The sequence below is a fragment of the Coffea arabica genome, chromosome 1c (assembly GCF_036785885.1).
Source record: "Coffea arabica cultivar ET-39 chromosome 1c, Coffea Arabica ET-39 HiFi, whole genome shotgun sequence".
NCBI classification, from domain to species: Eukaryota; Viridiplantae; Streptophyta; class Magnoliopsida; order Gentianales; family Rubiaceae; genus Coffea; species Coffea arabica.
In genome coordinates this window covers 51,825,711-51,839,363 of record NC_092310.1, presented here as the reverse complement: position 1 = coordinate 51,839,363, position 13,653 = coordinate 51,825,711, and the positions used below count along the sequence as shown (strand labels likewise).

Here is a 13,653-nt window from a genome sequence, read left to right as displayed (position 1 = left end):
ACCCGTTGAGTATTTTGCCAATCCTGATTAGAATTTTTAGTCACAATGTGAGAGAAACTTTAGCTACAGAGTTGTAGTAAAGAGCTTCCAAACAAAGGTCTTCGTTACTTTCCAGGGACCCCCCAACCTAAAAAGAGAAAACCTAAAGGACAAAACAAAGGAAACAGAAAAACAAACGAGTCCAAAGGGTTCCACCAACATGTTCAAAGTTGTTGATCTTATGAAGACATACCTTGCTCTGGCACCTTGACCTGCGAGCAAATCTCACACATTTTTGTTTGTTGAATATCTCATCCAACCTGTGTCATGGAAGTTGATATGTGTCTCTCAGTCAATTATTGACTCTCAATCACATAAAACGATTATTGGATCGTGATTCATGAACACAACATCGGTCGTGAAACGATTATCCCGTGGCGGTCATGTTTAGTGATAGACTCGTCCAAGAATCGCCATGCACATTTGATTGTCGAGTGGGAATTATTTTCCAGCCTCGTGCCAGGTTTTTCTTCCATCCCACTATGTGATCAAGCAATCCCCGTCTCATCTATAGACCTCGAAGGATATAAACGACAACCCTGACTTTAAATGCATGTGACTTTCTTTAAGTTGATAATAATCAAAATGCACCCTGAAATTTTGGAAAATAAAGCACCGTATATCTTCACAGAAGAATAGTTGCTTTGTGCCTTTACATTACACAAATCAAGCTCTAATTATACTAGGTAAGGTAACACCTCTATTTAATGATCATTCTTTAATTTTTTTTCCCTTAAAAATCTTAATGCAACAATCACACTTGTGACGTTTGCAGTATGTCATTTACTAATCAAATTATTATTTTTTAATAAATTTTATATACATTGACGATATACATACATATACATATATATATATATATAGGATCAAATGCATGCTACACGTGCAGAAGAACATAACATTCACCGTGCATCCAGATCTATATATATACACACACTTTATCATTAGTTTTTACATCACGCGAGTTTCTTTTGGTCGGACTTTAAACTTGATGGGCTGCTACTCAGTCAAAGGCAAAGGGCCGCTTCAGCACTTAATAATGGCTCCATACTTCCCCGATTTATGGGCCTAAATTTGTCTGACAATGCTTGTACCTATTTGTAAAGCTGGCCCAAAAGCAATTATTCACTTATTATGCATAACATAACTGCTTGAAGGATTTAGTATTTTCTACTCAGAAGTGTAAATAAATCTAATTAAAATTATTAAATTGAACTTCCTAGTGTTTAAATTTGTTAAATTCTTTTAAAAAGTTTGAAAATTGGTTCAAAATTAATTTGTTTATTTGTTGAACCGAATTTGAACTAACTTTTTATTAAGTTTGAATGTTGTCAAATATAAAACGTTATTCAAATTTGATTTGACTAATTAGCGAACTCTTCCCAAGTCGAATTCGATTTGAATATCGAGTAGTTTGTTCATCTTTTAACTATATTTCCTACAACTGCTTTACAAGAAAATATTTAAATACATTCCACATGTGGAAAACATTCATCCATACTCGAAACATTGTATTGGTCAAGTAAAATATTGAAGTGACATATTTGAGTAGAAATGTGTTTGAAGAGTATCCAGGAAGTTTAAAAAAAAAAAATGGAATAATATGCTCTCCTGCAATTTGAGTGGCAACAAAGTTATTCTGTCGTAAATAAGAATAAACACCATCGTGTTACACTAGTTATCATTGCATTGGTCAAGCAAAATATGGAAGTGCTAGACATATTTGAAGAGTCAGAAGTAACTCAAAAAAAAATTGGAACAACATGCTCTCATACAATTTGAGTGGTAACAAAGTTAACATGCCGTGTAAGAAAATGTACCACTTAAGAAAATGTACAATTTAATCTACCAACACCAAGTTTATAAAGAAGCAAAGGAGCCCAATGAAATCTGCATATCTTGTGGGGAAATCATGAGATTTGAGCGTGCAATGCTTGAATCATAGGACCTAAACCTTGAATTTGATAATTGATTTGACATGATTGCAATACATTGTACATGATTACCACTAAATGATTTATAATGATGACAAAAAAAAAAAAATCCTTGTTTCCTATATCAAACTTTTGAACTCATTGCTCATAATGGATCCTAGGGAGGACATAAAGTCACTCTAGATGTTGGATTGAAGGTTCTAATACCTCCGCCAGCATAAAAAACTTTTGTGATCTCCTAGGTACTGCCCTTGTCATTTCGATAAGGGTAATTGTAGAAACCTCCTCTAAGGTTTCTACAATTGCACTCACCTCCTCTGAAATTTTGAAAATAGCACTAACTTCCCCTAACATACATGAATTGGAGGTACATAGTTGATGTAAGATAGGGTGAATTTACTTATATACCCTTAGAATTTAAGGTTGTTAGTAAACAAATTTGGGGCAAAAAAAAGGGCTTCAAGATAACTAATTAAACAAGATTAATGGTTATTTTTTTGTCCTGATTAAACACTTTAAGTGCACTTACAAAATGCTGCCATAAAATGGCGCTAATTGATGCTCCAATATGATGTTATTTTGTGATTGATAGTACTTGAGAGGACAATTTAAGTTGTATATTATCTGCACAGAGAGAAGTAGAAGCAAGAAAAATGTATGGGAAAGAAACCTCCAGGCAAGACATTATAAGAGAATAAGTTCCAGTGATTTTGGTTGATCTCATTTTATCTTAAGCATTCATGAAACGGAAGGAGAAAAAAAAATAGAAATCAAGCAAATCTAAGAATTTTTCGTTAATAATTTGCGGGAATTAAAAGACCATAGGTATACAATCCTTTATCATATTAAGTTAATACAAAAAGTTTCTTTAGTAAATGAGAGTTTTTGGAGTTGGTTGTATACTTTATGTGTTTTAGAATCTCAGATTTTTGAAGGTATGTTCATTACTTCTTCTAGTTATTACTACTGTATTTGTTTTTTTTACCCTTGTATCCTCTCTAATTTCACCAACTGGTTTGTACTTTTAATATTTTTCATTATTTTACTAATACAACCTCATAAGAAACAAAAAGGGTACAAATGAAACAAAATTATTATCTCATTTCTCAAAAGATTTTTTTAATGTCATTTTCTCTGACATGGGTTGAATCTTCTATCAAAACCTTAAGTTCAAGGAAGATTAGTGCTATTTTCAAAATCTTAGGGGAGGTGAGTGCAACTACTAAAAACGTCAAGGGAGGTTTCTGCAATTATCCATTTCTGAAATTATCCCTAAATGCATTAGTGTAGTGTAGAAGTTTATGTAGGCTTAATTTTTTGGATCCTTCTGTTCTTTAAAAACTAATTTTTTAAATATTATAAAAATTTTTAAAAAGTATTCTAAAAGATATTTTAAAAAGTAATTTAATTTTTTTTATGTTTAAAAAATATCTTAAAATATATTTTAAAAATTCTATTACTCTTAAATATTTCAAAATATTTTCTAAAAATATCCCAAAATATTTTCTAAAAATTCTGCTACAATAAAATTTTTAAAAAATATCCCCAAAAACAGTTAATTCAAACGGAGTCATAGTTTGTGATCCATGTCAAACATACGTGATGTCAGTGGTAACTGTAGCAACGATAACTGCGTTTTGATCCTCCCAACAGAAAAGTCATAGCGTAGTTTCAATTCCCAACAAACACGTGACCCCCTTCTTCCATTTAAATTAAGTGTATACTGAAGAAAAAATTGGCATATGATTGTAATTTACGTTACCATCTCCTTCAATCAGAGAAAGATATTGAGGAGTTGGTCCAATTGGTTGATTCCTTAAACCTGGCACCTTTGGTTTATCAATAAAGCAGCTCAACACTGCACCTTCTGTTGTGGAGTTTCACCTGTTACAGTAACACTAGATCTTAGCCAAATTTGATTAAACAATTAGATTTATATTGTTTTCTAATATCTAGTGCAGTCAACCCCTCTACTTGGTCTAATTGCCCAGAAACTGTTCTCCTTGCCTGGAAAATGATCAAGAATCCCCGCGCCAACCCTGATGAACCTTCAATCCCAAAGCTCAAATTCAAATTCAAGCACCCCATTTTGTCAAAACCCCAACAAATTAGCATCCTCCACCTCCTAATTTTCACTCTTCTTCAATCCTCACCTTCACTAGCTTCCCTGCACCCAAAGCCGCCCCCACTCCCAATTCTCCCAATCCCAAGTTCACAGCAGCTCTCATGGCAGCTAACAGAAATGGCCCTGTTCCTGCACTTTGGAACCAACACTTTTACGGGCTCAGAATGGGGTACAGGCCATGTTGATCCATCGGTCTTTAATCCCACTAAATTAGATGCCACCCAATGGGTCAAAGTGGCCAAAGATTTTGGCTTTTCTAAAGTTATCCTGACTGCTAAGCACCATGATGGGTTCTGCCTCTGGCCTTCTGAGTATACTGATTATTCGGTTAAGTCTAGTCCTTGGAAGAATGGGAGTGGTGATGTTGTTGGGGAGCTAGCTGAGGCTGCAAGAATTGCTGGAGTGAAGTTGGGGCTTTATCTTTCTCCTTGGGATAGGCATGAGTCTTGTTATGGCAAGACTCTTGACTATAATGAGTATTATATGGGGCAAATGACTGAGCTCCTCACAAGGTATAAAGTCACTTCCTTTATGTGAGTACTTGTATTCTTTGTTACCGTTTATCCGGGATTGTGTCATTTCTGGGTGGTGTTGCCTGCTGTGCGGGAGATATTGCGTGTGATTTTAATGCTGTTTTGGTATGTTAGTTGGGTTATTACTGGATTTGTAAAGTTGGTTTTTTGACTTGATCAGCTGATGTTTAGACAATTATTGAAGCTGTTTTTCCTTTTTGGTTCCCTTTTTCTGGTTGAATTTTTATCTTTTTCTTGGTGTGATTTAGGTTGATTAATGGGTATCATTTTCAGTATGCTAGTCCGGTGGAAGATGGGTGGGTCATTTATGCATAACATGGTAGTCCGGTTATTTAGAAGTATTTTGTGCTCAAATAGGACCTAATGCGAAATCATAGGGTAAACGTTTGCGTTATATCATTATCAACCTCATTAGCCACGAAGCAAACTATTTTATGGAAGAATTTTGTCTACTGGAGTGTAACAATTTCGGAGAGGAATTTGCTCCTTTAGATAATATCTACAGTTATAGGGATTGCAGTATGCATAACTCGATCTGAACTTGATATAGTTCTTTATAATTTAGACCATAGCTAAACTCCTTCCTCTTTTCTCTTTTCGTAATATCCCTGTTACTTTGGTTTACTGTAACCGAATTACAGATATGGTGTGGTGGAAGAGGTTTGGTTAGATGGAGCAAAAGGTGAGGGGGAGAAGGATATGGAGTATTTCTTTGAAGATTGGTTTAGTCTTATTCATCAGCTACAGCCTAGAGCAGTCATTTTCTCAGATGCTGGGCCTGACACTAGGTGGGTGGGAGATGAGGGTGGTTATGCTGGGAATACTTGCTGGTCCCTCTTTAACTGCAGTGCTGCAAAGATTGGTGATACTGATCCCAAGTGAGTCCTCTTGTTTTGATCTCACTCTGCATTTGATATTATGCTTACTTTGAAGCAACAAACCAAGTCTGTGCACCCCTTTGGCCCCCGATCATTCCTTTTTTTTTTTCCTTTCCCTTTTATTTCAACCAATTCATTTTTAAGCACTTGTGGTGTGTGTGCTGCCATTTGATTATCTGTTTTTCAGCTGATGATTGCTTAATCTTGCTTACGCTCAGTGGAATGAAAGTCTTTGTGCTGTCGCCTGTAGAAGAAGTTTAATTGGCTAATATTGCAGTTTCTGTGCAAATTTTTCCACCGTTAGATTTCATTTTAACAGAAAATTAAATATTTAAATTTGACATTTTGATATGTCTAAATAAAACCAACTGCATGCATCTAAGTTGGAGCCTCTTGATTTGTATTATTAAGCTTAGCGGCCTCATGTCTTCTGCCATATAATATAGAAGTTGCTGGCAAGTGACATGTGTTTCAGTTAGCTGTTCAAATTTTAGTGTAGAATGCATGCAATCGGGGTGTTTCCTCGTCAATATTGTTGATGAAAGCACAATTTTGACTTTGATCGGTATAGGATTTGAGGCTTTAGTTAAGGGGACTTGGAGTATATAATGGAGAGCTTTCAAAATGCATATGAAGGAATTTCCTGTCATCTTTTATTTATGAAGGATATGTTGTTATCTTGAATTTCCTGTTACTCTCACTAAGGTAACAATGCATCATGGTTTTAGGAACCAGCTTATAAAATTGAGATCTGGTTTGGAATAGCAATAGATGTCCCTCTAGTATCAGCAAACAACTAGATACAGTGTAGCAGGCAGCTAATACAAGTCATATATTTGAAACATTTCCATGCTGCGTTTTCTCAACTTTACCGATGCTTATTGGAACTTCAGTGGATATTTCACTGTCATGCACATGTACAACAGATATTCACAGGAGGGAGACCCTTTTGGCTGTGACTGGGTTCCTGCAGAGTGTGATGTATCAATCAGGCCTGGTTGGTTCTGGCATGCATCAGAAATTCCAAAATCTGCCAGAACTCTTCTCGATTTGTACTACAAATCAGTTGGTAGAAACTGTCTTCTGTTGTTAAACGTGCCCCCAAACTCTTCAGGCCTGATATCTGATGAGGATATTCAAGTCCTTCGGGAATTCAATGAGCTCCGAAGCTCCATATTTTCCAATAATCTAGCAGAGGGGGGTCTTCTTTCTGCCAGCAGTGTCCGAGGAGGTTTAGCGGGTACTAGGTTTGGCCCTCAGAATATCCTTGAGAAAGGTATCTTTTCTTACTGGGCTCCTGATAAGCAGCAAGCAAACTGGGTAATATATTTAGATTTTCAAGAACATGTTACTTTCAACGTCTTAGAAATTCAAGAGCCAATTCATATGGGGCAGCGGATTATCGAGTTCCATCTAGACATTTTAAATGAGAAAGGACAATGGCAGACGGTGATAGATGGCACGACCGTGGGATATCGAAGGCTGCTACAATTTTCTATAGTTGAATCCTATCACTTGAGGCTTGTTATAGACAAGTCTCGAGGAGACCCTCTGGTTGCTTATGTGGGAATATATCTAGATTCATTTTCCATAGTAGGATATGCCGCTCATAAAAGATCTAATTCTTTCTTCAATAAAGCACTCAAGCCCTTCAGCAAGCTAAAGCTGTCCAGTCTCTAACTCTTTCCCCTTGTTTTGGCTTGCATTTGCTAGAATGTACAGGAGCTGATATTTTATCACTAAAAGCTGCTGTTAATTGTGTTGTATATCTATACTTTTGACAATTACTCGAGGAGATCTCATTTACTCTAGTGACGTAATTCCCTTTTTTCTTTTTCTTTGAGAAATAAACCAAGAGAAACCTGCATTAACTATTATCTGATCCCCTTTGGGAAGTCTTCTTCAGGGGCATAATTGACAATGAACGCCTTTAGCACCTAATGCACATATTTTTGGTTGGCATATGAAGTAAAAGCTGAACTGAGACTGACTTATCACTAGATTAATCTAGTGTCGGACATTTAAATAGGTAGCCAGGACGAAGATCTTGATGCATCAACCAAAACACATACAGCCCTCCAGAGACTTGTACCATATCAGGTAAAATAACAGTAAGTTTAAACGAAAGGAAGTTTTGATAACTGTAAATGTAGCATTTACAGGAATAAGATCATATACTCATCAAGCATTAGCAGCCATAATAAGTAAGCATTCCAAACTCTCTTTTTTCACCATATATTGAACATTGAGGTAGATGCAACCTACAGATGATTGACAAATGGTGAAGCATCGTCACAAGGATGAGGAATCCAATTTGCTTAGGCCTGTTCATTGATAATGGCAAGTAATTGCAGAAACTTTTCCAGTTGCAGAAGCAAATCTAATGGCCTTGTGTTGGAGGTAATCCAGATATGGTAGCCCGGAACAAGGTCCAGTGTCACAATTCAATAATCTATTGGAGCTCCATTCTTTCTTCATTGCTTTAGCAGTCTAATGAAGGAAAAAAGACACGCCATTTGAGGTGCTGCCTACAAAATAAAACAAATTCCACTTTTGGACTACAGTAAAGCTAAGGAAGAAACATGCTGTATGAACTTGGATTTTTGAAACAAACCTCAGATCTTCTATGATATTTGGATATCGCGAAGCAGCCGAGCAGCCACAGCACCATATCTTCTTGCTTCCCATTCACTAAGCTTTTTATCCTGGAGATCGGGAACTGGGACTATGCGTCCACTGGCATTTTCATCTTCAACCTCAGTCACCTCATCAACTCCACAACTAGCGTCGCAATCTTCATCGGATCCATTTTTAATTGGTCCAGTTTCAACCTCTTCAATTGGTTGATCAACACATTCTCTTGTGATTTTTGTTCTTTCTAAAGGCTTTAGGTTCATAATGTAAAGTTGTATACTTGGGTGTTGGTACTTATTGTCCATCTAAATGGAGAAAAACACGCCTTCGTCAGTATATGAGAATGGACGGTATTCTCTTTCAGGCATTAAGGTTACACGCTCAAACTGATTAGTCCTCCTTTTTTTTAATTACCAAAAATGATCTTAAAAGGATTTCTAGGTACAAAATTAGAAAAACAGCTCATGATAAAGAGTCATCTTCAAGTTAGAAATCTGAAACCAAGAATTGCAAGGTCAGATTTTGATGATCCAGTAAAATTTCATAAGCCTATTTCTGGTTGCAAAATCACCCATTTTGAAATCTTCCTTGCCAGATTTTGATCTTGCTGACCAAATTTAATGCTTAAGCTTAATACTGATACGTCAACTGAAACCCATCAAATACTAAATTCCAGCATACTCAATGACCACAGAAAACAAGAAACAGATAAGATCATAAAACAAGTAAACAAGCATCCTAAAAGACAGGACATACCTTTGCTCTAGGGACAATTTTCACCTCAAAATTTCCCTTCCACATTTCCATCATTCTTTCATGGACATTTGTCGAACGAATTTCATATCCCAACTGAAAATGAAGTGGCAGCATGACTAACAAGTGAATTCATCACTCATAAGACAAATTGGCTTCTGAAAAAGAAAAGTACGAAAGATAACAATACCAAAATTGTGGTTTTTGGTCCAGACAACGCAAGGATAGTTTGTAAAAGTGGCTCCAAGAGATGCTCCGCATAAACCTTTATGAAAAGTTAGAGAACCTCCAATTATGCAGTTGAAAAACTAAAGCAAGATTGCAGTTAGTCTTCTCCATTTACTCTATAATGAACAGTAATGGCATCTAGAGGAACAAAAGATATCCAGACGAAATGACGTAAAATGAAAGACGTCCAGAGAAACTGGAAAAAGTGAAAATAAAAAACAACACCAAAATTTATTTTCTTACGCAATTTGTTATCTCCAAAATCTCAAATTTAGCAGGAACAGTCATCAGATAAACTTAATTTAGGACAAAACATACAACATCAGTGCCAATGATGTAGTCGAATGGCGGATCAACAGCCTTTATATGATCTTCATTACCCCAGTTCAGCTCTGCCACCCGGATGGAGCCAAAGGAATCTGCAAAATCCTGATTCAGATTAGGTCCAAGTATGACCTGTAGTACCTTTTACATCAGAGACTTAAGCACCACTAGATTTCTATGAGATCTACAATGGGATGAAAAGAGTTAAGCAACTAAACTTTTGTTTTCTATTAAAATCAGAATGAGAAAGCACATAAACAGAAGTTCACAGAGAGACTAGAAGGATCACTTGAATGGTCCAAAGACCCAAAGGCGAGGGTACCTAATCCAGAATTCATCTGCACTATACTAGAAGTATTGCGTTCAACATTTCTGATAAGCAATGGTAGAACCTCAGTTTGATCAGTTGAAGTGACATCACATCCAAGTAATGCCATGCCTGGAGAAGGGAACCCACTTCAGACTATTAAGGGATAAGATATAAAAGTAATCTACACAACGAGAAAAATGGCAGGCAAAAGAAACTCACCAAACCCTGCAACTCCACAGCCTGCCCCAAGTTCAACAACGCGTTTTCCTCTCAGTTTAGATGGGGAAAACCTTCCCCTTCTACAATTTTTCTCCTGGATATCTCTAACTATTACATTCAGGTTTGCAAATACCAGCTTATTAATTGAATAAACCAACAAGTGGACTCATATCATGGTCAAATGGAACAAAAACCAGATGAATATCAATAACGTTTTAGCTTTCATAACTACATTGCTGCAGCATTGTGGCTCAACATAACACTGTAAATTGAAATGCCATTGTACTTTGGCTACTCAGATAAGCAAGCAAGTGAAAGTGACATGAATATTACCAGAAATTTTGCGAATACCATTGATGCATCCCACACTGTGGTCCCTAAATGCTTGGAATTGGGATCCTACAACAATACAGACAATACTAAATCTGAAAATTAAGCTACCAAGATCCAGGAAAGTACATGAATGCTTTTGAAAAGAAAAAGCAGTAGAATTGAAATAGTGAAAGCAAAAGAGGTGCAAATAGTTAAGGCACAGTAAACTAATACTCGAAGGCAGAAACTTGACATATGCTCTTGAACACTAAACAATCACTGCATACAATCCTCAAAAGTAAACCAAGGAAAACATAATTCAACCAATTGCAGCTGTCTTAAAATAAAATATTAAGTTCCTCTATCTGTGGTAATAAATTCAGGAAAAACAAGTATTTCCAATTCCATTGAATTTTTGCATAGGAAGAACCGAATCAGATACAGTTCCAAAAATCAAGATTAAATTCTCAAATTGAATTTAAACACTCAAAACGACAAAAATCACGTAACGTTATAAGAGAAAATGACACGTTTGTGTATCGAGAATAACAAAACAAAAATTGCAACACTGTGTCAAGAATCTAGTACCTGAGAAAATTGAAGTTGGTGGCCAAGAACTTCAAATAAAATTGCTGAAGTATCTGGAGAATTTAGCCTATAACAGATAGTAAGTATTGTGTAAGCCTAATTATTTTGAAGATTAATACAATGGAAGGAAGAACACAAATAAAACCTCCATGTTTGAATCACATGAACAAAAAACAATTAGTCAGAAGTCAGAACCCAAAGGAATATACTTCACAAGCTGCTGACAGCATATCTTTTTACTTTTTTGGGATGACAAGCAATTAGATATGCTCAGGACTAGCTAAGAACGATCTATAAATTCTGACGGCAAAAGAATAAAAGCAGGAAATAGCATAGCGGAGAAGTCTAGGATACCAGACAAAATTGTGAATTTTTCAAAGTTCACCGACTGTTGCATGTTCTATTATTTCAAGGTATCAAATTCATCAAAGTCAGTTTTCCTTTATTTTCATGTTCTATAGGTGCCACCTTTCATCATATAAGCTTATTGCAAAGCTCTTATCACATTTTGTTAGTTTTACAACGTTCAATACTTCAATACACTATGGGAGACCTGGCTTTATTGTTAAAATTTCCTTTCTGTGGCATAGTATGGTAACCAGAAATCCAAATATAGTGTCAGGATTTTGTCTGCCACTTATAATCCTTTAAGTAGCATCTGTCAATCCATATTTACCTAAAACCAAGAACCACAAATTTTCAGTTAAAGGTGATCCCTTTTCATGTTCCTTCAACTGTCATTGCTTCTCTCTTTCAGAGCATATAACTCACAGAGTATGTAATCCACCTCAACTTAAGCAACTTAACAAGAATGGACCACTCAGTGAAGTTTTATTTCTATAACTGCAACACAAAATTCAATCCAATTTTAGAAATCTTAAGTAGTCCATGCTACTTAAAACGGAAAAAAAAGTTACTTAACTCAGTATTGCTAAATAGAAACGGCATTTAAATTTTTGAGGTCATTTCTTCAAATAATAAGAAAACCTCCCATCCTGTAGATTTCATATCATTCTAGTCTGTCTTGAGTGCAAATGATTCAAGGCATGGAAGAATGCCCTAAAAGTGCAACAATGTGCCTTATCAATACTAGATTATTTCACCTTAGAGTACATTTCTTTAACCAATTAGATAAGCAAAATATCCTTTTCTTTGTAACCATTTGGAACTGAAGTGCAAAGCAAAAAGGAAATAGAGTGATTCCAATCTCATTGGACAACATCACCAGAACCTGATTGACTACCAATATTAAGAATTAAAGTCACACGAATCTCCATAAATGTGCATATTCAGATGAAATTACACGTCACCATGAGAGGGTTGAAAGAAAGAGACAAGTAATAAGTCAACCAAGCATGATGACTGCTATACCTGTCAGGCTCCATGGACCGTCACCTGCGGCTTGGCTGAAACATAGAGAAGAAAAAAAATCAGATCAAATTGAGTTTCTGCCTTACATCCATGAGATTCCTGAGCAACCAAAGTTCCTTTTCCCTTAAAAAAAAAGTGTTTGGTTTCCCAATTGGTTACTGATATTCACGTCTGCAGGACTGAACATCTCTGTTAGATGACTGCCGACATAAAGTTCCAACATTTCTTCTCCAAATTCCTTCGTCATAATCACAGTCTTCACAGAGGTAACAATGGGTACATCTATTGGCAGGGGATTCGAGGTTTCATAAGTCTTTCACAGCAACGACCAACGGCATGGAAAATTATGATCTTTGAGGAAGAAAAATACGATTAGAATAAAAAGGTCTGAAACTATGAAATCTTTGTTTGAGCTAAGTTGATGAAGTGCTTTATCATTCGACCAAACAATGGAAAAAAGCTAAAATTATTTTCAACTCTTGAAAATTACTAAATACGTACTTGCACAATCCTGAAAAAGAAAAAGACTAAATACTTTTATTCAGAGAGAGAGAGAGAGAGTATCCTGGCATCATAGAGATACTGAAGTTCTAAAAACGTGTTGCAAGAAAAAGGAAAAATTCATGTAGGATTGGTAGAATCCATCACTGTTCTTCCGACAATGAGAAATAGATGCCAAATTCAAAACTGAGTTCAAGTATTCGCTTATCCCACTATTTAGATTCCAAAGAAATTCTTGTTTTTGCTGGAGAATTTGGGAAAGGATAAATGGGATCCCCACTCGGGTTTCCCCAGAACTAATAGATGACACCATTAAAAGGAAAAGTACATATTTATATACACAGATGCCAATATACCTGAGCTGATATTTTGTGTCTGTCTGCAGCTTTGCTTGCTTATTTTCAACTTATCAGCGGCTGCCCTGATCAGAGGGAATGCAATGCAATAGCAACTCCCAAAAGGTTTTGTTATGCCTTCTTATCAGACCGAGGTCCCATCAGGTTTGGCACAATTACAATTACCTCTGACAAATACCTCTAAATTCTACTTCTTGCCCCTTCAATCATACTTTTTCTCCAATATCCACCTCCATACTTTAAGAAGTTTGAGCTGAAGCATTAATAGGACACCAGCTTTAATGTACTTCTAAAATTTCTGTTAGTTAATTTTTACACAAAAAAAAGAGGGCAACTTTTGTCTGGCAAAGTATAAATTATTATTGTGCATGCTTTTAATCCATTGCAGATACATGTGAATTTATAGAGTTAATTGGATTTTGAGCGGAGAAATCTAATATTTTGAGAGATGTGCGTTTTTATTTTCGCTTTACTTGTGTTAAGTAACTCCTACTTAAGCTCATGCATTGTCTTATTAGCACAAAATTTATATTTTGTAAAAAAGCATT

The 13,653-nt window shown here is 35.9% G+C and overlaps 2 protein-coding genes across 7 annotated transcripts; one reads left to right on the top strand and one right to left on the bottom strand.

Moving 5' to 3' along the window:
- The first annotated feature begins 3,678 nt into the window (after positions 1 to 3,678).
- LOC113727327 (alpha-L-fucosidase 1-like) lies at positions 3,679 to 7,320 on the top strand. The gene is made up of 3 exons (XM_072076648.1): positions 3,679 to 4,610; positions 5,273 to 5,509; positions 6,436 to 7,320. Exons 1-3 carry the CDS (start codon positions 3,988 to 3,990, stop codon positions 7,187 to 7,189), a joined length of 1,614 nt encoding a protein of 537 aa, XP_071932749.1. The 5' UTR covers positions 3,679 to 3,987; the 3' UTR covers positions 7,190 to 7,320.
- Positions 7,321 to 7,625: 305 nt separating this feature from the next.
- On the bottom strand, positions 7,626 to 13,241 carry LOC113727312 (uncharacterized). Of its 6 annotated transcripts, none has more exons than XM_027251402.2 (11): positions 13,106 to 13,241; positions 12,249 to 12,599; positions 10,878 to 10,944; positions 10,311 to 10,376; positions 9,978 to 10,071; positions 9,771 to 9,887; positions 9,443 to 9,543; positions 9,087 to 9,161; positions 8,900 to 8,992; positions 8,124 to 8,448; positions 7,626 to 8,037 (listed from the first exon to the last, which is right to left on the bottom strand). In XM_027251402.2, exons 2-10 carry the CDS (start codon positions 12,260 to 12,262, stop codon positions 8,134 to 8,136), a joined length of 942 nt encoding a protein of 313 aa, XP_027107203.2. In that variant the 5' UTR covers positions 12,263 to 12,599; positions 13,106 to 13,241; the 3' UTR covers positions 7,626 to 8,037; positions 8,124 to 8,133. The 6 variants fall into 6 exon arrangements, with proteins under 6 accessions (XP_027107203.2, XP_071932789.1, XP_071932794.1 ...); XM_072076688.1 differs by having other exon boundaries at positions 7,626 to 8,033; positions 12,249 to 12,283; positions 13,106 to 13,237; XM_072076693.1 differs by having other exon boundaries at positions 7,626 to 7,999; positions 12,249 to 12,283; positions 13,106 to 13,237.
- Positions 13,242 to 13,653: the final 412 nt, after the last annotated feature.

Bases quoted from the DNA above. Each gene is read 5' to 3' on its own strand.
- LOC113727312 (XM_027251402.2), bottom strand. The intron at 9,544-9,770 runs GTACCCTCGCCT...AGGATTTTGCAG, and splicing joins GCAGATGAATTCTGGATTAG to ATTCCTTTGGCTCCATCCGG. The intron at 8,993-9,086 runs GTATTGTTATCT...CTTCATTTTCAG, and splicing joins GACCAAAAACCACAATTTTG to TTGGGATATGAAATTCGTTC.
- LOC113727327 (XM_072076648.1), top strand. From the start codon at position 3,988: ATGATCAAGAATCCCCGCGCCAACCCTGATGAACCTTCAATCCCAAAG. The intron at 4,611-5,272 runs GTATAAAGTCAC...ACCGAATTACAG, and splicing joins ATGACTGAGCTCCTCACAAG to ATATGGTGTGGTGGAAGAGG. The intron at 5,510-6,435 runs GTGAGTCCTCTT...CATGTACAACAG, and splicing joins ATTGGTGATACTGATCCCAA to ATATTCACAGGAGGGAGACC.